Source organism: Poecile atricapillus, chromosome 4 (assembly GCF_030490865.1).
Source record: "Poecile atricapillus isolate bPoeAtr1 chromosome 4, bPoeAtr1.hap1, whole genome shotgun sequence".
Taxonomy (NCBI): Eukaryota; Metazoa; Chordata; class Aves; order Passeriformes; family Paridae; genus Poecile; species Poecile atricapillus.
The window spans coordinates 19,520,014-19,544,420 of record NC_081252.1 but is presented as its reverse complement, the minus strand read 5'-3'; the positions used below and the strand labels follow the sequence as shown (position 1 = coordinate 19,544,420).

Below are 24,407 nucleotides of genomic sequence, written 5' to 3'. Positions count from 1 at the left end.
CCTCACACTTTTATTACAGACCACAGAACATGTGGTTCATGGATATGAACACATACATTTTTGCTTACCTGTAGAATGTTTTATTTATATATATAAAGTAACGCATATAAATATATAGAATATATATTTGTAATATATCTAAGAGGTTCCACATATACATCAATTTTGTGTCCTTAAGAATTCAATACATACTTGGAACATTCATAAGATACACTTTATTTTTATCATTCTAATTTATGCATACGGAGTTAGGGTTACAGAATTTCATTTTTACAGTTCTGGTTTTTAAGCAATTTAAATCTAAAATGTTGATTTAAAGCCTAGCAGTACAACTTTATTCTCTCCCACAGATACACTTAAAAGTTATCTTAATCGACAAATTCGGAAGCTAGAGTAAGAGATATTTCTCCCCTAAAAAACTCCCTAGGAAACGGGAGTTTAAACAAATTGTATAATTTGTAGCAATTGGTAATAGCCACATTTATTCACAGACCATTTCCTTAACTTTACAACTTAATCTAGAGTCATTAATTTGTGACTTGCATTGTTCAAGTAATCACATTCAGTCTCAACATCCAGACTATCATCACATACACGACAACTTAATTAAGTTGGGTTTTGTATAGTACAGAGCACTTTACTATTTCCTAGGAAGTAGCTTAAAATATTAAAAAAAAAAAAATTCAAAGAAACATAAGTTCCACAGAAAGAACTACATTAAAGCTTAAAATTAAACATAGAGCACTAAAGAATCAGGGAATTAGAGCTGACCTCTCATCCTTTGCTTACATGCATGACATCACGTCATGCTCTGCTAATCTCAGAAAAAGTCTTCCACTGCCTCTCCCAGACAGCAAATAAGGGACTGAGTTAGATCCTGGCCTTACCCACTACAGAACTGACACCAAGCAGAGACAACATTTTCTATGTACCAATGACACTGCAGCTAAAAATTCTTTGTGGGACACAGGAAATCTGAATTCTCCAGTGCACCAAACACTTTCTATTGAAATTCCTTGAGTAATTTCTTTTAATTTTGCAAACATAAGACTTGACATATTTTATCTGCCTTCTCATATACAAGACTCCAATCCTAACTACCATAAACAAAATCCAAATAATTGCATGTGTAGAAAAACCTAAATACAACAGCAAGTGTCACAAAAGGCTTCAGACAAAATCCTTGTTCAAACACCATCCTCTCAGAAGAGAAGCTGGACACTAGACAGTTAATCCTACAGATGTCATATATATATTCACAGACATATTAACCCCAATGCCATCTAAATAAAAAACAACCTTGGAAAAAAAATTACAAAACATTTAGCTCACAGCTACTTGAAAAACAAACATTTTTCACAGAATCACAGAACGGTTTGGAGTGGTGGAAGCAACCGTCAAAAATCATCTAATCCAACCCCCATGATGCACCAAAATTCAAACTATGTTTCTTAAGCATTGGGGAGACTATTACCCTGGACTTGTGAATTTTAAAGCTCAAATGACCTTCTAATCCAAACTCTGCAATTTTTTTTTTTTTACTTTTGTGACAGTGAACTAAGAGAGGTTGAGTTGCATTCATTTTCATTCTCAGATTTACACAGACAGCGAAAGTTTTGTTCTTCCAACCTCTAAAAATATACACAGAAAATTCAGCCTCATGAAGTAAAGCCAAATTGGTCACTTGTAATTCAACTAATCACATCTCAAAAACATCATAGAAAACATCTTTTGAATATTATCACCAACAAGTCTGGACATTCTCTTGACTTCAAGAGAAAATTAATGAAAAACTCCAAATCCCACCCTTAAGACACAAGGACCATGCAAACATCCCATCAAAACCCACCAAAATAAGGTAAATCACAGAAATAACATTACTCACTCAGATTACATCACAAAGTTGATTACACATGCTTTTAGAAAAAAAACACTGGAATTTTCAAAGTACACAGAATCCCTTAAGATAATGATGTTGAGACTTCTTATAAGCTTTAGCACACACAGCAAGTTCTAAATAACTTAAAAATGCAAGACCTGTATTGCACTGATTCTCAAAAATTGGAGGCATTACATTTTGGAGGTTTGAAATATACAGCAAGAAACACCATTCAGGTTTCCTTCTGTTTTAAACTAAGCTTATTTTTTTCTATCTAACAGGAAAAGCTTCTCAAACCCCAAAATTTCAGCTCCAAACCACTTCTGGCAAATAAATCAGCCACACAAAGTGTACTAGTGATGAGAAAGCCTGAAATTTTTCAATGGTTGAACTAAATGAGTCAGATTTTCATGACAGAACTCCTGCTCAAGAGCAATACATTCTGGATTGCATTGCTGAAGCTCCCCAATACTCTCAGAACTTTAAAACTTGAAAACTGATAGAAGTATAAAGGAAAAATAATGCAGCAACAGGCCAGCTCACTCAAGTAACACTTATGGGCATTTTACTAGCAGAAGTAAAAGTATCTCATTTTAAATGAGACATCAATACTTAGCTCTAAAAGGAATTTAATCACCTAATAAAATTTTTCTTTGCTTTTTCAGGTCGTGTAAAAACAAGTAATTTTTTTAGAAGGACTTCTCCTTGACACGTGCTGAAAAATGGAAAGACACACTGCATCTTTAGAAGCATTGGCTAGAAATATCTCTGATTTTCCAATTCAGTTATTTCAAAAGATCATTAAGAGACCGCTGTTTTATTATTAACAGCATGAATATGTGAATGTCTTAATGACATGATCAAGGCCACACTTCCATTTTGCCATTTTCCACTCTGTGGTTTGCACATCCTTTGATCAAAACAAACAAGAGCTAACCCCCCACCCCCCAAAACTCTTTATCCCACATCTTCCTCAGAGAAGTTTTCGCTTTTCCAGAAAACATCCCAGCCCTGTGAAGTAACAGCCAATTGAAGATGTTTTAGCAAGCACAGTTTATGAAGAGAGTGAAATGGATTTAAATGGTTGGACAGTCTGCCTTCCCCAACCAAATCAGCCAGGTTGTTCTCAGGGTACCAGCAGGAGACACCTTTGAAAGGTGCACATCTGGAAGCAAACCCTTCTGTAAGCACACAACACACCCAAGAGGAGACAGTGAAGGATACATCATGGGCCTTTCCTACTAAAACTCCATAAAAATCCTAGCTCAGGGAAACCTGCAGATCCCAAAGCAGTTTTCCCCTATTAAAACTTGTAGTTCCACCACGTTGTATGCACAGAACTGTTTAAATACACACATGTAAGGGCCCTTAAGAGAACTGAATGTGCCTGAGAGATTCTGTCCAAAGAGTTACTTTCCCCAGCACGAGATTTGTGGACATCCAGCCTCAGGTTTCATCAACCCAAAAGTTTTCCCTTAGCATCCAAATCAAGTATCACCTTCTAAAAACAAGCATCGCTTGATCTACAGAGAACTCAGACTTGTTAATCACTGGCCTTTATGTAGCAACCCCTCTATTGATGTGAGGGCACTCATCAAATTTGCTCTAAGATTCTTCTTCTCTTTTTTCATAAAGTGTCTATGCCTTTCAAGCTCCGCTAACAATGTTTAATAAACCTAATACTCTTGCACAGTCTAGGTATTCAGCACTATTGTTAAAAAAAATAACCAGACTACTTTAGCTAAGGCCCTTTTTCAGCAGAGTAATCACTTCCCTTGTCTTTATATTTACTCACACTTGTTAATGTGACAAAGCAACACCTGGCTAGTTGAAAGAACATAATTTCTAATTGATAATTGTTTTACTATACATTACAGTGCTCACATGCAGTATAAATGCCCAGTATTTTTTGGGATACTGTTTGCTGTTCACTGACACCCTCTCCATTAACCAGGCCTTTGATTTTTTATTCCTGTGTTCTATTCTTCCCTCAATTCTTGTTAACTGAGCTTAGTTATGCTGATTATGCTGCTGAGATTACGCTGATTACCAATCTTCTCAAAAAGGTTTTTAATTTCAAGCCTTAGATGCACAGTGCTCGCAATCCTTCTAATTTTGCACTCAACATTACAGGAAACAGTGAAAACAGACTAAAAACTGAACTCTCCGGAAGCACATTTCATGACACCCCTGCTTAAAAGTGAGCTATGTCAGCTTCAAAAGCTCTTAAAAAAGATCTTTTAAAAGAATTCTTTTTAGAGCACACTTCAGTAGCTTGAACAATGGCGGTCATCCTGTAAAATTCAAGACAGACTCCTCATATTCCTTCCTTATTAAGTGCATTGGCTACTGTAAAAACAAAAGTTTGATCCAGCCTACTCTTAACAAACCACACTAGAGTATTTTCTGTGTGCACACTGATGTTAATTGTCCTCTACTTACTGACAAATTCCCTTCCCAAACCACCTCCTCAGAATCCTTCAGAGGATCAGAGCTCATATGGCTTTTTTTTTTTTTTTTTTTAAGAAGTATTACTCTGATTACATTCCAATCACATAATTTTATTCAGTTTTAGCAAATATCTGACTACAGCCTTTCCAGGAAAACTGAACAAAGGCTGCACTGACTACATTAGCATTTTTGCAACATCCATACAACTGTTTTTCCTGTTCTTAACAGAAGGGAATTTCATGTCTAAGATTCCCTGATTTTATTAACTGCACTATTCATTTTACTACTCATTTACAAGCTCTTATCACTGCTCTCATTTTCTTTGGCTGGACCCTTGCTCATCTAAGGCCTTTAAAGATCTCAAGATACATCTGAAAACCAGTTGCCCACTATGCTTCCTATTTTTTTAATCAGATGGAAGATTAAACAGTAAACATTCCAATTACTAATGTTTAATTAATATTTAATAATGACAGTAAGTGTTCAGCAGCACCCTAGTTCAACTAGCTCACCTGTACATTTGATCCCTCAGATTATTCTGTCAATAAAACTGTAATACACTTATTATTTTTACCCTGCCTCCAGTGCATTGCTTTAAGCCTGTTATTGAAAACTACCGGTTCTTTCATTGTCAAAAATATACTTCATTAGAAATAAAGATAATTATATTAACAATTTTATACATATATTCCTAATCAATCTAAAAAACAATTTTTTTAAATAGTTTTGTTGAAGCCCAGACTTTCCAAAGTTACCTGGTAAGGCTACAAGCTGCTCCTTGAAGGAGGCAAGCACATATTTACGAGGAGTAAAAAGTGTAAATATTAGGTGGAAGCTGTCGTGAAAACTAACAACCAGACGACGAAGCTGCTTTGAAAAACCAACTGGTAGCCATCCCCCCCACGACTTGTTTGTAGTGCTTTCAATCAATATTAATTATATTAATTATAATTGCAACAATTATGAAACATGAACAATGAACAACAACAATGATAATTAACCAGGTTTACCATGCTATATTGCGGCCGTGTCCCCCAGGCCTACAAACCGCTTTAGTATGGGAAATGAAGCAGCAGCACCTACTCACGGCACGGGCCCCGCCGGATCCCAGCCCGGGCTCCGCTCTCCGGCCGCGGGGGCGATGCGAGACCCCCGCGCGTACAGCGGGAGGGACCCAGCTGGGCAGCCCCCAGACCCGGCGCGAACGCGTCGCCTCAGCCAGCCGAGCTTCTGCCCGTGCTAGACCTTCCTCCTCTTCCTCCTCCTTCTCCTCCTCCCTCCGGTAGAGCCGCGGCTCCCACCTTTCCCACCTGATCCCGCCGGGAACAGCCGCCGCCACCGCCGCGGAGGGGCCGCAGTGCGCGCGCGCCGCCCCGCCCGCTCCCCCTCAGGCGCCGAGGCCGCCCCTCACAGGCGCCATGGGCGGGGCGGGGCGGGGCGGGGCGGGGCCGGCGGGAGCGCCGCGTCCCGGCTCCTCGGCTGCGGGAGCGAGCGTGTCCGTGCTCGGTGCTGGCTATGGAGCCCGAGTTCCCGAGGTGGGCTCCAGGAAATGCATCCCCACCGGAAGGAAAACGCGTATTCCTAGTGTTTCAGATGCAGATGACACGCTGCCCAGGGCGGGTAAAGGCCAGCAAGACCTTGGTGTCGTGGCACTCCTTGTGTGGGAGCCATCCGTGGGCATAATCACTATCGAGGATGGTATCCTTAGTGAGGTGATGGGCTCCCGAAAGAGAATGGCGGTTGTTCCCGGTGGGAATGAAAGCACGTAGCCCCAGTGTTCCAGGTGCAGAAGACACGCTGCCCGAGGCAGGTAAAGGCTAGCAAGACCATTCTATCTTCACCTTTCTCGTTGTATCAATCCGATATTGGAGCTCAGTTCCTAATGCCGAAACAATGTCGTGAAAGGGAATGGCAACACCTTTCCTTGAGAAGAGAAGCACCCGGTCTAACTGTTGCTGCTGCCCGTCACCACCTACCCAGTGGAGGCGGAGGCCAGCGGGACCTTTCTGTCCTGGGAACGCGCCATGCCGACCCGGGGGCTCCCCTCGGAGCGCGGCCGCCGCTCGCAGGGCGGGCTCAGGGAGCTCGGCGCCCCGGGACGCCGCACTCCCTCCGCATGGCCGCGCTCTCGGTCTCCATGGTGAGGAGGGCCGCCTTTCCCTCCCCTGCTTTCCCCGGTGAGGGCCGCCCTTCCTTCCCTCCCCTCCTCTCCGTGGCGCGCCCCCAGGCCCCGCCCCCCCGGGCCCGACGGCCATCTTGGCCGGGTGGCGGTGGCGGCGTGAGCACGTTGCGCGCGCGGGCCCGCGCGCGGGATCACCGGACGCTGCTCCCCTGCCGCGGCGCGAGGGCGCCGCGCGCGCGCTCCCACCCCGCCTCCCCCCGGCCCCGCCGCACCCCCCCCAGAGCTCCCGGTAAGTTACGCCGGGGGGGAATTCCCACCTTCCCGCACGGGAATGGAGGCGGTAGGAGAAGGGCCCCCCTCCTCGTACCGAGCTGCCGGCCTTGGCCGCCGCCTCTGGGCTTGGCCTGGGAGGCGGCCTCGCCCGATCCAGCGTGGGAGAAGGGTCGGCTCGACCGCGCCCCGCCCGGGCCTCAGGGCCGGAGGCTCCCGGGCATCGGGGGTCGCTGCCGGCGTGGGCACGGCCCGGGCCGGCACTGCCTGCACACGCGGTACGTCATCCCCGGCGCCTCGCGTTTTGTGCCATCCGGGGTCAGAGAGCGCCGTCCCTGCCGCTGCTCCTGGCCGCAGGAATGGCTTCCCTGGGGATGCAGCGCGGGATCCTCGCCTGCTGGCGGTGGCCTGGCTCTGGGAAAGGGAGCCGGCATTTTGCTGCTGTGAAGACCGGGAACTTCCTCGTCGGGGTGGGAGGAAAGCCGTATTTTGCCTTCTTCTGGGGGAAGCTGATATCCACGTGGGTGCTTGTGGGGCGGTGGGGAGATCAAGCCTTCTTGCAGGTGCGATAAGATAGCGGGGTAAGGCCGTTTTCTACGAGGTATGTGTAAGAACAAAAGAAGAAATAGGCAGGGCTTTTCTCAAGGACCATGGTGGTGTTTCCTGCCCGGAATGCAGTTGGATACTTCACCTGGAAGTTCCTGTGACAGTTTTCACGCCTTAATTTAAGTTTCCCTGCTGTGGTTCCCTCCATAAACTGCAGTCCTAAACCAGTGGTCGTGAAGTACTTTCATTAGTTTCATTAGATTGCTAATTTATGGGTTTGTTCTCACGAATTTCACTTCATGTTAAGGGGAAATGTTAAAGATTGAGTGATAATTAATACTCCTTAGCACAAGCTAAACACACCCACTCGTTGTGCAGCGTCAGTATATTTGACCATGCGCTTTCATGTTAACATATTTTCTTATTCATGTCGTGTCTTATGAGTAACATAATGATTTAATACAGTAGGGAAATCTGGGGCATGTCTAAACTTCTTTTTTTACATTGTCTCAGTTTCTAAAACAACTGTCAAAACCTTAAGCATAGACTAGTTCTTGTATCATTTACTATTGTTCCTGCTTTGATACTTACAGATGTTGTGATCTCCCTATATGCAGTTTGGAAATCTGTTTTATCTTTCATTTCAATTTTCTTTGCCTATTCCAGTTCTTGGCTTTCTTGTTCTTACTATGGTGTGACTGTATGTAGTCCATCAGCAATGGAATTGAAAGGCAATTCTTGAGCTTGTTTTCAATGGCAGCTGGAAATGCTTCTCAAGCTCACTTCTTTCCACAGCATTTCTCTCTGAGGTCTGATGCAGTGTAATTTTATAAAATATTTACTGGTTTTGTGCAAAGTAACTAAAGCATGGCACAATCCTGAATCCAGACCTTGCCTTCATATTTTTCATTGAATAGTTTCTGCTTCTGTTTCAGTCTTCATTTACTTTTAATGTTTTATTTTTTCTTTGTTCAAGTCTGAATAATTCAGTGCAATTACAAATGCTTCTCAGTCATTATTTCCTTGACTTAGGAAATTATAATTTAGCTTTAATGCCTGTGAAAGAAATAAGTATTATTAGCACAAGCACATTGCACTTGTTCTGCAGATTGTACATTGCTGTTGCCTTCTGTGACAGATAACAAGGTCTGCATGTGGGCTGCTTTTTTTTTTTTTTTTTTTGTAGTCTGGTGTGTCAGGGTGTGCAGCAGCTGTGTCAGACAGCCTAAGAATGCTGACTTAGAATGCTTGTGACAACGTGTTTTGTGTTTTATTTTTAGACACATGGTTGATTTTTTTTGTATTAAATGACATAATTTAACATAATGGGCAGCTTTTGGCTTAAATAGGTGATACTGGCAGGCTTTTTAGAACTTCTTTTTTTCTCTAGCCAGCAGTTTTTAGTCATTCTCTCCTTCCTTCACATTTGTTGTCAGTCCATTCTGTGAAGATTTTCTAATGCCACACCATCATCATTCACTAATTCAAAACAGCTCTTTACTCTAGTAGTTGGTAGCAAATTTATACTTTCATACTTTTTTTTTTATTCTGTTCTTCTTGATATGGAAAGGAGACGCACAGTCATGAAATCAAATGCTTCTGAGTACCTGTTTCTCCTGGTCCTAAAGAGCTGGCTGTGTTGCTCAGTTACTGATACTGTAACACTGCTGATCTATGTTCAATGTCCTGAGAGTTCTACATCTGTTCCTTGGAATCAGACCATCCATCATTCCATATGTTAATTTAAATGCCACTCAGCTGATTGGATGTAAATATGTTACTTGAGTTCAGTCTGGTTTTGGACCGTTTATTTGTTTCTGAGTTCTAAGTCAATATTATTATTTTCTTTTGTGGACAGTTCTCATTGTAGACATCAGCACAGTCCTGGAAATATTGCAGAAGTTAAAGGAGTCAAAAATTTGGAAATAGTTAAGACCACTAGAGAGTTTTGGATAAACTGACACTTCTGTCATATAGATGGAAGCAGAGTGGGAGGAGTGTGCATCTTCATGCTGCTTCATTGCTTCTATTCCCCCCACCACGTACTCTAATAAATGCTTAGTGTACATACTTAGTCCTATGACCCCTTCAAAACTAGTCCCACAGATGGGCATTTTCCGATGTAAGTTAGAATTAGGAAAAAAACCAAACTTGGCTGTTTCATTGCTTACCAACCACAGTCTGATTCAGCTGCAAGCCTGATTCAACTTCAGTCTGATTATCCAGCCAAGACTGTGGAGAGCTTGCTGAGGAGGTTGGCAAGAATTGCTTGTTTCAAGCCTTGGTGTTTGAGAGCAGCCCCATCCCACTCTCCTGCTTTGGAGCTTCAGGCTAAACCCCAGCTGGAAGGGTGGGTGGCTATGGGGAGATGTCCAGGCTGCTCTTGGCACTGCTCAGCAGGAACTTTGAGCAGGGTTTGGGAGGCTGGGGAGGGCAGCCTTCTGAGCCATGGCAGGTTTGGCTTCTGGGGCTCGCCTGTGCAACCTACAGAACTGGTTCACTGCTGCCTGCAGCTCAGGTGGAAGATCCACAGTTGTCTCTCTGTTCAGGCCTTGGAGAAAGGGCTGAACCATGTTAGGCACTTCCTTTGGGAAAACAGAGAGGGAATGATTCACCCCTCTTCAAATACTTCAAATTCTCTTCACAGTGGAAACTGCAGGATTTTAGTGACAAGCATTGGGATGTCTTCCCAAAGAATGTATCTTTATTTGAAGCAATGACAACATCCAGTATCTGTCCCCAGGAAAATTACCCTGACTCAAGCACCTTTATAGTCTTCAAAAATAAGGCTTGCAGTTTGTCGCTTTCTGATGTATTGAAGTGAGAACTGCAGACCCATTATTCCATGCCTGTTGGCCTGGTCTATGGATGCAGTTTCAGTGTTCAGCCCTACTTTGTCAGTCTGGTTTGGCAATACAGAACTGTTGAATCACTTTAAATTTATTTTTTTTTAATATTCAGTCATTTATTTGAAAACATCAGCTGTGTTAGTAGGACTTTCTGGCTCAGGAAATTTGAAATAGTAAAGAAAAAAAATTAAATATAAGTAGAAATTGCCACAGTAAGGTTGGCAGTGTGACTAATAGTTACATTCATTTATAGGTGATGAAGAATATCTTTCCATATTAGTTTAAAAATACTTTGGAAACTGAATAAAGGAATAAGACTACCACTTTTAAAAGGAACCACTTAAAATATTTGTACCTGTGGTAGTAATGGATTTAAGGATACAATAATGTCTGCTTTTCTGACCTTTGCTGTTGTCTGTCCATCTTCTAGATATTGCAGTGGTATCTGGAGGATTCCTTCCAACTGAAGTTTATAGGGTAGAGTTTAGCGTGATAAATGTGCCATGCACCTATTTTATTATTGCTTCCTTCAGGAGTTTGCAAGTCACAACCTTTCTTCATCCAGTAGCCATATGTAGTAAATATAGTCTGTAAACCACTGCAGGATGCCTTGGTTTAGTGAAGCAAAGGTAAGCTGGACGTTCAACAGAAAAAACTTCCTTTAATTAGAAATGTTGGAATCCTTTGGATGCAACTGCACCTTTGCACTGTGTGAAAACCTGAAGTACTTCCAGACGGCTTCCCGGTTATATCATTGAACTTGTGAGACAGCACTGAAATGATTTTGAACATGCATCATCTGTACGGCTGCCATCCCTTTATTTAGTGAGATGGAAATGCTTTGTACTTTATGGCATCTATTTTTACAAAAAAAAAAAAATAGTTTGTCATCTGTAATATCTTAAAATCTTCCAAGAGCCTCATAAGTCAGTTGTCTTTGTTCTGGAGCTGGAGGGAGTTGTCCTTAGGTGTGCCTTGTTCATAGGAAGATAAAAGTTGTTATTGTTATTTTCAGTATTACGAGTGAATACAGTGAAGGAAGTATAAATGTACTGTGTTCCTGAGGGCTTCATCTACATGTCTTTTAAATACTTCTAGGAATGGTGACTCCACCACTGCCCTGAGCTGCCTGTTGCAGTGCTTGTCCGTCCACCTTTCAGCAAAGATAGTTTTCCTAACATCCAGTCTAAACCTCCACTGGTGAAATCTGAGGTTGTTTCCTCTTATCCAGTCTCCTGTTATTTTGGAGTAGAGCCCCATCGCCCACATTGCTATACCCTCCTTTCAGACAGTTGTAGAAAGTGATTAGGGCTCTCTTGAGCCTCCCTTTCTTGACTAAACACCCTCAGCTCCCTCAGCTGTTCCTCAGACCTGTGCTCCAGACCCTTCCCAGCTCCACTGCCCTTCCCTGGCCTCACTCCTGCACCTCCGTGACTTTCTTTAGTGAGGGGCCCAGAACAGGACACAGCACTGCAGGTGAGGCCTCAGCAGTGCTGAGTACAGAGGGACAATCCCTGCCCTGCTCCTGCTGGACACACTGGTGCTGATCCAGGCCAGGATGCCATTGGCCTTCTTGGCCCCCTGAGCACAGCTGGCTCATGGTCAGTCCCTGTCACCAGCACCCCCAGGTCCTTTTCCATCAGGCAATTTTCCTTACAGTCTGCCCCAGCCTGTGGCACTGCCTGGAGTGCCACATGGGCAGGACTCAGCACTTGGCCTTACTGATCCTCAGCCCATGGATCCAGCTTGGCCAGATCCCTTTGCAGAGCCTTTCTATGTTCTTTATAAAGAATTTTACTATTTTATTGAAATCTATTATAGGCATTGATACTATATTAGGAAATGCAGAATGTAACTGTAGTTATTCAAATACTAATGAAACTCAGGATTAAAGAATCAAGCATCATCATGAATGTCTGCTTACATTGACTGCTTTACTTTTTATATGCAATTACAGATTTTCACTTTGAAAACTGGTTTACATTTTACACTGTCTTAATCCTTTACTACAGAATATTGGCATACAGTTTGTAAATGTATATTCTAATCATATCCTTGAAGTAATAGTTGTAGTTACAATTTGACGGTGTGAACAATGGTGCTTTATACAAGACAACTTGTAAAACTAAAATTTGGAGCTGTATAGATTCTTATGTTCTTGCTACAATGTGATTTTTTTGGAAGCAAATCCATTTTCAGATACAATCACAAATTTATTTTTACACTGGAAAAATAGTAATGGGATGGAAAGTTGATGTTAAAAATTTGTGCAGTTGTCTACACATCAGTACCCTTGTTATTTGTATCTCTGACTTTGCTCTGTTTGCCACATTGCTTAAAGAAGAAAAAAATAAAATAATTTTGCATTTTTCAGCTCTGCACTCCACTAGCAGTAACTTATGTCTGTTCTCTGTGCCATCAGTAACATAGTCTCTTATGTTTTGGATTTTTTTTCTTTAAGGTCTGGAAGACTCCCACTACTCCTTCTAATTGGTGTATGTGTTTAACCCTAAATTGTGCATTATGGCAGACAAATTAACAAGAATTGCAATAGTCAACCATGACAAGTGTAAGCCAAAGAAATGTCGTCAGGAATGCAAGAAGAGCTGTCCAGTGGTTCGAATGGGTAAGAGATACAATGTAACAAAGTATTGAAGCAGTTTGGGATGGTTTAAATCAGTTTTACTAAAAGGAATGAGCTTTTTTAACTGATAGATTTTTGTGTATCATTCAAGCTTTTCTTTATTCATAAAGCCTTTAGAAATATCACTAAAAGCATGAACAATTCTTAGTAATAGTGACACTTTTCAAGCCTTTGGATAATCTGAAGCTTCAGTGAGCATTTATCAGTTGCATGTTCCTCTGTGGAATTTAGTAGGTAGGAATTCTGATTCACCAGAAACTTTACTGACCTTATCTTAATTTTTCTCACCAGGAAAACTTTGCATAGAAGTCACATCACAGAGCAAAATAGCATGGATTTCAGAAACTCTTTGTATTGGTTGTGGTATTTGCATCAAGGTAAAAATTAAACTGCTTTATTTAAAGTGCTAAATTTTCCTAATTTTGGTATTATATTTAGTAATGCGTAGTGTAACTTCAAAAAGCAGTTTTCCTTCCTGGACTAATCCGACCAAGTTAACATACTGTTTATAGAAAGTGAAGAAGTGCCACTTGACTGAGCTGGTTGGGTTGCAAGGTGTGGGTTTTGTTTGTGGCTTTGTTTTTGCTTGGCTTTGTTTGGGTTTTTTGTTTGTGTCTGTAGACACCTAGCAGCAGAAAGATGTTATTTTGTGAAAGGTGGAAAATACATGCAGTGTGCCTTATTTGTATGGTAGAATGACAGTCTAAATTGCAGACTATTAGTTTGAAAAAAGTGGTATAGAACTTCCTTGTCAGTTTGACCATGTAAAGGAAATTTTGTACAAGTCCATTTAAAAATGTAAATGCACAGCTGGGTGCAGTACAAAACATAGGCTTTTGTTAATAAATTGTGTGTACTCATAATCTACAATTTATATCAATTCCAGAAATGTCCTTTTGGAGCCTTGTCAATTGTTAACTTACCTAGCAACCTGGAGAAAGAAACAACACATAGATACTGTGCCAATGCCTTCAAACTTCACAGGTATTTTATTTTTCAAATATCAAAGAGACAAAAAATCCAAGTTTTTGATAGTGTAAACATAGTGCACGTCAAAGTGTACTTGGTTTTTACCCCAGTAGCTTCCTTTTAGAATGTTGATTACATTTTTCTTATTAGAAAGTATTATAATGAAATAAATTAGCATTAGGGATCATTTTACAGAGCCCCTATTTAAAAAAAACCTGCCCATAAATATTTCTTATGCTCTTCTATTTTTAAGGAATTTGATACAATTTGGGTTAGATATTTGCAAGTTTACAAAGGCTGTAATAATCAGAAAGTCTGAAAATGTGCTGCAACATTTACTTGACCACTAAATGTTGGTGTGTGATGGCATGAATCTAACACAAACTTACCAATGTCTTCTACAGGTTGCCTATCCCTCGTCCAGGTGAAGTACTGGGATTAGTTGGAACCAATGGTATTGGAAAATCAACTGCCTTGAAAATTTTAGCAGGAAAACAGAAGCCAAATCTTGGAAAATATGATGTATGTATCAGCAATAAAATAGAGTTAGCTTTTTTGATAGCTGTGTTTATATTTTTGGACAGAACATTTTTATCTGTGAGCATGGTAGGTTTGTGGGGATGTTGGCACTTTGTCTATTGACAGCCAGTGACCCACCCCACGCAGGACCAATGGTAGAAGGTTATTGCTAACAAAGGCTTTCTTGCAAATTGTGTGTACCTCTCAAGAAAGATAAGGGTACTAATTGTAATTGTAGCTCACAGAAGATAAAAATCAGAGGTAGGTTTCTGTCTTGAAGTCACACTTAAGGGCTTGTTTTGGTTTTTTTTTTTAATACCAGTCTTTTAAAAAGGTCAAGATTTTCTCCCTGCATAATTCACCTGTTCCCATCAGGGATTTCCATAGCCCAAGTATTAGAGTTTCCTCTAAGTTACCTTTGTTTTTATCTGAACAGCTCAAGTGTCTATGAGCACTTACCATGTGTCCTTGGGATCTCTTAGGCATTTTTATCTTTGATTGTTTTGAGGAAGATTTCTCATGAAGTATGTTGTTACTGTAAGTTGTGGTTGAGGGTACTTTCCACTGTACACTTGAATACTGAGCTCTGAAAAATCCTTAGTTTCTTCATGTTGCTAGTTACTTAGAAATAAGAGAGTTTTTGAGAACCAGACATGTTCTTGAAAACAACTTGTCATCTGCTGGTATCCATGGGAATTCATAATCCATTTTCCTTTGTGTTTACTCCAAGTCAAACTGCAGCCAGTGAGCAAAATATTTTACAAGAGCTTCTTCACATAGCACTACTCAAAAGGGTGAATACATTAGTGAAAAGACATAAATAATAACCATTAGGACTCAGCAGTATTTCAGATGCTACTTCCTTATCTTCAGATTGCACAGGGATGATTGAATTCTGATGCACACTTTTGTCCTTCAAGAAGCACTTGTAAGAATAAGTGTGAACTGTGTTCAGCAGTTACTTTACCTGAAAAAGTAATGTTTAAATAAACTGCTCATTTCATGGCTGCTACCTAAAGCTGCAAAGAAATAATAATTCCCCAGCTACATTTTACATTGTCTTTCAAGTTTGGTTTATATTATTTTGTGGACTTCTTGTTTCAGGTGTTAGTATTGCAGAAATAGCAAAACTTTTGACTTTCTGAATGTGTACTTAATTGAATTACCATGCTTCCAATATCAGACTTTGCTGTGAAGGAGCCATATCAGTATGACCACAGAAACACGTGGTATGAATTGAATCTTCCATGTTGCTTCTGCTCTAAAACTGATGAAGCATTTCCTCTGTGTATTTGCTTGGTTTGGAAATACGACTGTGTCAGTCTGATTCCATACTGTTTATCATCAAAGTAATTAACTCAGCACCCCTCAGAGTAGTACAGTTTGCAGTTTTTCCTGGGTGATTGCTCTGAACAGTTCCTTTTATTTTCAGTTTGTCATTTTTTCCTTTGTTTTTTCCTTCTGTTTCCTTTGAAATGTTTGCTAGAAGCAGAGAAAATTACCAGAATTGTTGCATCTTCTGTGCAAGTTTGTGCTTTTATCATTCCAGTCCTTTTCCTTTTCCTTTGGATTAGCTGTATCAGATAGATAATAAATGTGGTTAGACTAATCAATGCTGTCATTTTCCCCATGAAGTTGTTTCAGTTTAGTAGCTTCTTAACTGTGCAAATTTTTTTTTTTTTTTAAAGCTAGTGAAACCTGGGAAAAAAAAGTCTCTAAACTTTGTTTTTAGAATGTTTTTTGGGATTTCTTTGGTGTGTTATTGTAGTGGTTTTGGGTAAAACCAGCACAGTACAGTTATCTTACAAGCAGTGTATTTGCCTTATTTATTTGAATTTAAAATTAGGGGTTCTTACTATGTTTTTAAAAGGTATAAGTAAACCCAGGCTTTAATTTTGTCACAGGATCCACCTGACTGGCAAGAAATTTTGACTTACTTCCGAGGATCTGAATTACAAAATTATTTTACCAAGATCCTGGAAGATGACCTTAAAGCTATCATTAAACCTCAGTATGTGGACCAGATCCCTAAAGCTGCAAAGGTGAGACATTCCATGAGTTAATAGAAAGCTGTGAGCTTCTTCTGTAGTACTTCCCATGTGTTTAAAGGTTTTATTGAGCAGCATAATTCAGAACTGTCTGAAATTTTTAATGTTGGTTGGGTTTCTTTATTATTTATCATGCAGGGAACAGTGGGATCAATTCTGGATAGGAAGGATGAAACTAAGACACAAACTGTTGTATGTCAGCAGCTTGGTAAGTAATTTTGTACAAATTTTAAAGCATTTGAGAAGTTCATATTTATGGTAACAATCAAGTTACCATAATGTGATAGAACATGTAAATTATACCAACTCAAAAAAAAGAAAAAGTAAAGATGCTTTAGTGTAAAGCCCAGGGCATGCTGTAATATGAATAACACAAATAATACTTTTTGGTGGCAAACTAGCTGATACATGCTAGTTAACAATCTAATCCAGTTTCTGTTTCATAGTAAAAAGTGCTTATATTTAAATCTGGATAAATTCCATCTAACATCTGCTGTTCTTGCTTGCTCACAAATGTGGCAAAATCTGAGCATCCCCCTGGGAGAACCACTGCATGTAAAAAATATTATCCTAATATATCACACTCCCCACAAATCTTGTATGTATCTAATTTTAGTGTAACACTAAAGTAACACTGACTTCTGAGATTAATAAAATTAATAAGAATATCTGCATAGTCCAACCCTAGTAATGTCTTGTAGGTGTTTTGTATTTAGTTGTTGCTAAATTCACAATGGGATTTTTTTTGGTGGAACTGGATAGTGAAGGTGGGGCTGCCATTCTGCCACCAAGATCGTGGGCTTTGAGTCCCACTTAATTTATTCAAAATATTCTTGAAATGTGGTGTTCATTAAACTGCTTAGAAAATACCTGCTTCACCCATCTGCTGTAACCTTTGAGGGACTTGATTTTCCTGAAAATCAGAGCTCTTCAGCCAAGTCTGACAAGAAACACTTTCAGAACTGGTATAGTTTCTCTTTAGGGCCAGAAATCTTTTCCAAGTATTTGGTGGAAGAAGAAATAGAATTTAGTCCTGCATGATAAGAAGCAGCCATGCTTCCCTAACTAATGCTGCAGGAAAGCCATAATTTGCTGTGATTTAGTATTAGCAGTATGATACTGATGCTGTATAAAGTGAATGCTTATTCTCCTTCAGTTTTCTTTTCATCTCTGTAGAATGTTTGCTATGTTTATACGTGTTTCTGTAAGTAATAAAAATATGTTCTGTTGGTTATAACATACCTAAAATTAACCACTTATTTGCAGACTTAACACACCTGAAAGAAAGGAATGTTGAGGACCTTTCAGGAGGAGAACTTCAGAGATTTGCTTGTGCAGTTGTTTGCATTCAGAAGGCTGATATGTATGTTTAATTTATTTCTGTTACACATTACTTCTAATAATCTGTCTCAGAATATGGTCCTCAAATTTACACTTATTCTTAACAATAATACTTCTGTTTGAAATATTGAAAACTATTTAAGAATTATTAAATGACATTTAAAAAATATTTAAAAAATGGCTTTTGCCAACTCATCAGCTGAAAGCCATATTTACTTCATATGTAATCTCTGGATTCTGTATACTTTTATTTATCTGAGTGGAAATAGCTGATTTCAGAAGCCAGTGTTAGATTTCAGAATCACAGCCTTATAACCTCTTCCTAATCCCACCTAAATGTATCCTGTCGGACAGCACACCTCCCTTAGCCTCTCTGAATGAGAAAGGTGCAGCTGCTTCTCCACCTCTTGGAAACTGAGTCCCTCCTCTCCTGTCTTGCAAGCAGGAAATTTCTGCCTAATCTTTGTTGTTTCCTGACTCCTTGGGACCAAGACAGCAAAATCAGAGGAGTTTACAGTGTTTTGGCTTTTTTTGCTTTCATGAATTTTTGATTGGTTGGTTTTTTTCTGCTTGGGCTGTTGTTTTTTGTTTGGTGTGAATTTCAAGTGGTTTTCCTTCTTCAGTTTTCTATTTTTCGAAGATGTCCTTCTTGCAGTCTTCTAAAATATTTTTGGACTTTTCAGTTCATGTTAAATTTAAGGTAACTTTGAGTGAGTGCATGGGAATCCTAAATGCTGATTCTTGTAACTTTTGATAACTTTGTCACAACTGTTGGGAAAGTAATACTTAACTCATTTTCACATGACAGTCTGCAGAGAATGAAGGCAGGTGTGCAGAGTTCTCATTTTTTGTCTTGCTTTCTCAGTAAAAATAATGACATTTTTTTATTTCCATGTATTTAATGGTTGAAATGCTAATATTATGTTTGAATAAGTAGAAAGCTTGCATTCACTAAGACTTCATTTTTCCTTTTGGGATTAGCTTCATGTTTGATGAACCTTCCAGCTACTTGGATGTCAAGCAGCGTTTGAAGGCTGCCATTACCATTCGATCCCTAATAAACCCTGACAGGTAAATACAAGCTTCAGATGTTTTGCCAGACTGTAACAATGCATGACCGCTTACAGAGGGAAGAAATACCCGGTCCATCCTCTCAGAAGTGCTCACTTCTCAGTAGGGTACACTAACAAATGTTTCAGATATTCCAAGTCAGTAATGTTTTATTCTTTTGCATTTTGGAAGCTTATTTCCTGTAATTTCTTGTCTCATTTCAAAATTTTGTAATAAGGGTGGGAGAATACTGGTAGTTGCTTTTCACCTGAATATTGCTGTTTCATCCCTTTCTCACAAAGATTTTTTCTTCTTATTTTCTTAAAATGTGATAAGTATTTTTCACTCAAATCGATCAGCATCCTTCCACTTACTGTGTATAGAGAAGTTGCCAGTTTACGCTGAAGATGGACTTCCAATTTATCATTCACGAATTTAGTGGACAGTTTAAAAAATGCTTGTGAGAGATTTGAACTCTCTCCTTTTTTTAGTATAAAGTGAAGAAACCATATTAACTAAAAATCACGTTGGTAACTCCTGTTTTGATGCAAGACTAGAGTAAGAAAAAAGAAAGAAAAATGTTTTACATTGAAGTAAAAAAATATTTCTCTGGCTCTGTTTTTCAGGTACATTATTGTTGTAGAGCATGATCTAAGTGTGTTAGATTATCTCTCTGACTTTATCTGCTGCCTGTATGGTGTGCCAAGTGCTTATGGTGTTGTTACCATGCCTTTCAGCGTAAGAGAAGGTAATTCTTGTCATATTTCTCTGTTGAAACATACCCAAAAGAGACAGCAAAATGGCAAATGGCAGTTGTTTGCTATATAAACATGTCCTCTTCCTGTTACAGTTCAGCAATGAAAAAACTTGATTTTTTGAAGAATTTCTGTGTTACATGAAACTAAATTTGTAACTCAACCCAAAAACCTTTATTATGAAATGCCCTTTTTCTCTTGCTATGGACATCATTTTGATGCTTGCAGGTGTTTTGTAAACAGTGGAGTTACACAAAAGACCCTATAAGCAGTAGAGAAAGGGCAGGAGAGAGGTTGCACTGTACAGAGGTCTATAGTGTTCAGCTGAATTAACCCTATTTGTAGTGCTGAGACTCAGTGCAAACTGGCTTTGACAGAATGGGCCGGACAGCAGGAGTTCCTTTAAACTCCACACACATCACTAACAGTGGGTTTTCAGGAAGAGCTGCTCCAGCCGTTCTGGTTTTTTTCATTCAATTTGCATAATGTGCACACCTTGAAAGAGGAGGTCTTGTTGCTTCTTTTAACACAGCATTTAAAATCCAGCATTCTCATTACCTGAATGGAATTTACAGCCAGGAATTGAAATTCATCTTGTTCTACTTTGTTACAGACCTCTTTTAATGATCTTTTTTCCTCCCATTATAGGCATAAATATTTTCCTAGATGGCTATGTTCCAACAGAAAATCTAAGGTTTCGAGATGCGTCTCTGGTATTTAAAGTAGCTGAAACAGCTAACGAAGAAGAGGTTAAAAAGATGTGTATGTACAAGTATCCAGGAATGAAAAAAAAGATGGGAGAATTTGAACTATCCATAGTAGCTGGAGAATTCACCGATTCTGAAATTATGGTGATGTTAGGGGAAAATGGTAAGTGCAATTTTTGTTGGAAACTGTTTCTCCAGCCCTGAATATACTGCCTTCTTCACTTTGGGAGCCAGGTTGCAAAATTACTGTGTTTGAGTCAGATTGAGCTGTTTGTTTCCTGGTGAAGACACCACAGCATGAGTCCCCTGACGGGAGAATGTAAAGTTACTGAGTGTTAACAGTGCCACTGTGTTTGCCTGTTACCCCATTTTAAAAACTTAGGTGGCAGTTCTAAGATGTCTCCTCCGTTTGAAAAAGCAAGTAGTAGCAAACTCTGGAAGTTAATATAGGAATTCTCAAAGCAGTCTTAATTTTGAAATGTATTCTTTATTTAATAGTCTTTGCTGTTGTTCTATCAGTGACTTAATTGTTAGAGGTTTAAATTACTAAAAAGTGATTAATGTGTAACTTGTATTTTAGGAACTGGCAAAACAACATTTATCCGAATGCTTGCGGGAAGACTTACACCTGACGAAGGAGGTAATGTGTTACACCTAAGCTGAAACCTATTTTAAGGATACTGGAAATTTTCTTGTTTACATTATTAATTTTGTCTTTTTATAGGTGAGGTTCCAGTCCTGAATGTTAGTTACAAACCACAGAAAATCAGCCCTAAATCTACGGTACATTTCAGTCTTATTTATTAAGTATCGTGTTTGCTACAGAATGCACAGACGGAAATTCTTTTATGCCTATTTTATATCTATATCTATTTTAGATAAATACTTTGTTTTATTCTGTTTCTGCTTGTTTTCTTGTGGTGCATAAAACTGAATAGCAGCATTTTCCTTTTGCTAGGGAAGTGTCCGTCAGCTGCTTCATGAGAAGATCAGAGATGCCTATACACACCCCCAGTTTGTAACTGACGTGATGAAACCTCTTCAGATAGAAAACATCATTGACCAGGAGGTATTAATTTCTTGAATCAACATCCTCATTGTCTTAACTCTCCACCTGTACCTGAACTAAGCATGGCCTTGTTTCCCCCACACCACCAGGTCCAGACGCTGTCTGGTGGTGAGTTGCAGCGTGTGGCGTTAGCTCTTTGTCTGGGTAAACCTGCAGATGTTTATCTGATTGATGAGCCCTCAGCATATCTGGACTCTGAACAGCGTCTGATGGCTGCCAGAGTCATTAAACGGTGAGTACACATGGTGGGCAAGGAACTGAAATTTGCAGTAGTATTACATTGAGTTTACATTACTCTCTCTTTTCTTCTTTCCCCTCATTTCAGTTTCATTCTCCATGCTAAAAAAACAGCTTTTGTGGTAGAACATGATTTTATCATGGCTACATATCTTGCTGATCGTGTGATTGTTTTTGATGGCATTCCTTCCAAGAACACACTGGCAAACAGGTAAGAGATTTTTTGGGATTACTAAACAAGATTATTATCTCTGCCTACAGAAATTTAAGATGCATCCATGGCTGTCTCAATGGTTCTGACTTTTGTTTTGAATCGTGGAACAAAAAATGGGATTGATCCTCACTTACAGGCTGCCTTAAACCAGAGTTGGGGCAGGGTTGGGGAACATAACTAAGCCCTCAAGAACTAGATCAAGCCTTAAGCAACTGCATGATGGCTAAATTACAGTTGAAAGAGACCAAGGAATGAAAAAAGTACTAACTGTAAACTACCCTTCTGAAAATAACTTTCAGATGTATGAAAAGAAAGCAGCGTACTAATGGTACCTGTATGCAGATGTAGTGAAGGGCAAGTCTTGATGCCAGCATGTATTGTGTATTTACTCTTTCAGAGCTGTCCCTTTTGATGTCTGCTTTTGTTCCTGTAAGTAATTTCATGTAGATTATAGAGACTTTTTGATGAGCAGCCTTATCAGAAACCAGGCTTTTAGAACAGTGAGTACTTGGCATGAGCCAGATGAAGTAAATACATTGGTCTGCCATGTGTCTGCAATCCTCTGCTACCCTGGCTTTGGTGGTATTCTTCCCAGAACACACGTGTTGAAATTCAAAAATCAAAATCATTCACTCATACTTGAGAAAGCAATGTTACAATCTTTGTTAGATTTGTGAATGGTGCAAGTGTTGGAGGTTTTTTCCTTGAATAGAAGTGTACCAGCACACTCGTGTAGATACAAAATAAAAAGAAAGTAAAAGTCACAGCTGGAAGCCACAATGAGATACTACTCTCATCTTTCAGCAGCTTCTGAGACAGGGTTCGACTAGAAATGTAGCACTTCATGTTATGTCAAATACAGCTCACATTTGCATTTCCAGACCTGAGTGAGCCCAGGACAGAGATCAAAGTTGCCTGTAATCGTATGATAGAAAACTTCTAAAAATGTAGCTAAAATATTCTTCTCTCTCAACAGTCCACAGACTCTTTTGGCTGGAATGAATAAGTTTTTATCTCAGCTTGAAATCACTTTTAGAAGAGACCCCAACAATTACAGACCAAGAATAAACAAACTCAATTCCATCAAGGTAAGAGAGGAACATCTTTACAGTACAGGAGCCGTGATTGTTTAATGTGAAACCAGATTTTAAAATATGGAACAAAATGAAGATTGACAGGGCAGTTCTGCTGTGCAGGAAAAACAGCAAGTGTAAACTAGAAAGAGGAATAAGGGAAGCAGAATGGAGTTTAGATAAGTGTCTTTTATTTTAGTTATGTTCAAGTCTGCCAAAGACTACTTCAAGTAATGGTGACTTTTTTTCTCTTCCCAAGGACGTGGAACAAAAGAAGAGTGGAAACTACTTCTTCCTGGATGACTAAATATTGAATCCCAGCATCTTTAACTGGCATCCAGAAATGCACATTGAAATCTAAACAGCTGTGATGAGATGGCTCAGATCAGGTTTTAGAACAATTAATCTTTTGGAGCTTAAAATCTCTTGCTGCATTTAACATGAGACAGTAGCAGTAAACATCCTAGTCTGAGTAAAACTGCCACTTTGTATATTTTGGTGACACAGCCCTATTTTCAGTGTAATAATTTCAAAATAGACCACCTTGAAATTGTGCAAATGGGTCTCCTGATTTTTCAAAATTTAAGGGAGGTTTTCAATTCAATATATCCTACTCATGTACCAAGTACTGACTGAACTTCCTCATTTTAAAATAAATCTTTGAAGCTGTTTTCTGTATAAGAGGAAAGTTTACTAAGAATGTTACGCTACAGGAGTGACTCCTTTTAAAAAGGTTAAATCTCTCTGGCTGAGGGTTTCAAAAATAAAATATCGACCTAACTTACAACTCTTCTGTGACACTGCAGAATTTCTTCAATTAATAATTCAGAAGCATGTATATTTATATAATCTCACACACCCTTTTCTCACATTGTAGCACCCACAGAAGATGCAGTACAAAGAATGTAAAAGAAGGTAGCTACACCTTTTTTTAATCATCTGTCCCTGTGTGTGTTCTTAGACCTAGTGAGATGAAAATAATCAGTGAAATAATCTAAAAGAAATATATGGCTAAGATGCAGAAGTTACTTTTCCCTAAAGTAAAAGTATTGATCCTTACTATGAAAAAAAAGAAATTAACTTAAAAAACCTTGTTAAAAACTTACTTCCATATACATGAAAGTCCTTCAGGGAATCATTTGAAGGAAAGTTTAAAAGTTCCTGCTTACTTAAGCAGACATAAAAACAACTTTCAGCTATGTATCTTAAAAGGAAGGGTATTTTTCATTAAACAGTTGTCTGTCTTTATTGGCATGTGAAAAACACCATGACAAAACCTGGCTTTGTCCCTTGTTTACATTTTTGCCCCAGAAGCTACAGAAAGAATTTGGGGTTTTTTGTGATTTGCCATTCTGTGTGTTAGTAACATGGTTATTTCATAACTCTGGCAGTACTGAGTACTGTATATACAAACTACCTCCCTGTGTCTTGTAACAGCAATGCACCTGTTCCACACCTGCAGAGGGACTCCCTAAAGAAGCAGAAGTATTGAATGCATCCTTACACAACCACCCTGATCAGACAGAAACTTCAAAAAGCTGACTAAACTTGTTCTCCTCTGTACAGCTTAACTCCCTTTGGACTGATGTTGTGTGATCTTCTCTATCAGTTGTAATAAGGATAAGGTAAAGATGCGGTTCAGCTGTGTGTCACAGCTCATTATA

At 39.4% G+C, this 24,407-nt stretch overlaps 2 protein-coding genes across 8 annotated transcripts in view; one reads left to right on the top strand and one right to left on the bottom strand.

Annotated features, from left to right (window-relative positions):
* Nucleotides 1-6,996, bottom strand: part of ANAPC10 (anaphase promoting complex subunit 10) — a 33,366-nt gene extending 26,370 nt beyond the window's left edge. The window contains exon 1 of one of the 7 annotated variants that reach the window (XM_058837105.1): nucleotides 6,820-6,996. The gene's annotated coding sequence lies outside the window, so the exon portion shown is untranslated. The other 6 variants (XM_058837106.1, XM_058837102.1, XM_058837100.1 and 3 more) reach the window with 6 other exon arrangements.
* Nucleotides 6,618-23,530, top strand: ABCE1 (ATP binding cassette subfamily E member 1). Its single transcript, XM_058837098.1, has 18 exons — nucleotides 6,618-6,741; nucleotides 12,579-12,743; nucleotides 13,053-13,138; nucleotides 13,648-13,745; nucleotides 14,135-14,252; nucleotides 16,154-16,291; nucleotides 16,436-16,505; nucleotides 17,564-17,660; nucleotides 18,620-18,709; nucleotides 19,315-19,436; nucleotides 20,092-20,313; nucleotides 20,731-20,790; nucleotides 20,875-20,933; nucleotides 21,109-21,219; nucleotides 21,309-21,451; nucleotides 21,545-21,667; nucleotides 22,647-22,758; nucleotides 23,003-23,530. The coding sequence occupies exons 2-18, from the start codon at nucleotides 12,641-12,643 to the stop codon at nucleotides 23,048-23,050; spliced, it is 1,800 nt and encodes a 599-aa protein (XP_058693081.1). The 5' UTR covers nucleotides 6,618-6,741; nucleotides 12,579-12,640; the 3' UTR covers nucleotides 23,051-23,530.
* Nucleotides 23,531-24,407: the final 877 nt, after the last annotated feature.

What these genes read in the sequence shown, in the direction of transcription:
- ABCE1 (XM_058837098.1), top strand. Translation starts at nt 12,641, where the DNA reads ATGGCAGACAAATTAACAAGAATTGCAATAGTCAACCATGACAAGTGT. An exon ending in CAAATCTTGGAAAATATGAT is followed by an intron (nt 14,253 to 16,153) that starts GTATGTATCAGC and finishes ATTTTGTCACAG; the next exon opens with GATCCACCTGACTGGCAAGA. An exon ending in ACAAACTCAATTCCATCAAG is followed by an intron (nt 22,759 to 23,002) that starts GTAAGAGAGGAA and finishes TCTCTTCCCAAG; the next exon opens with GACGTGGAACAAAAGAAGAG.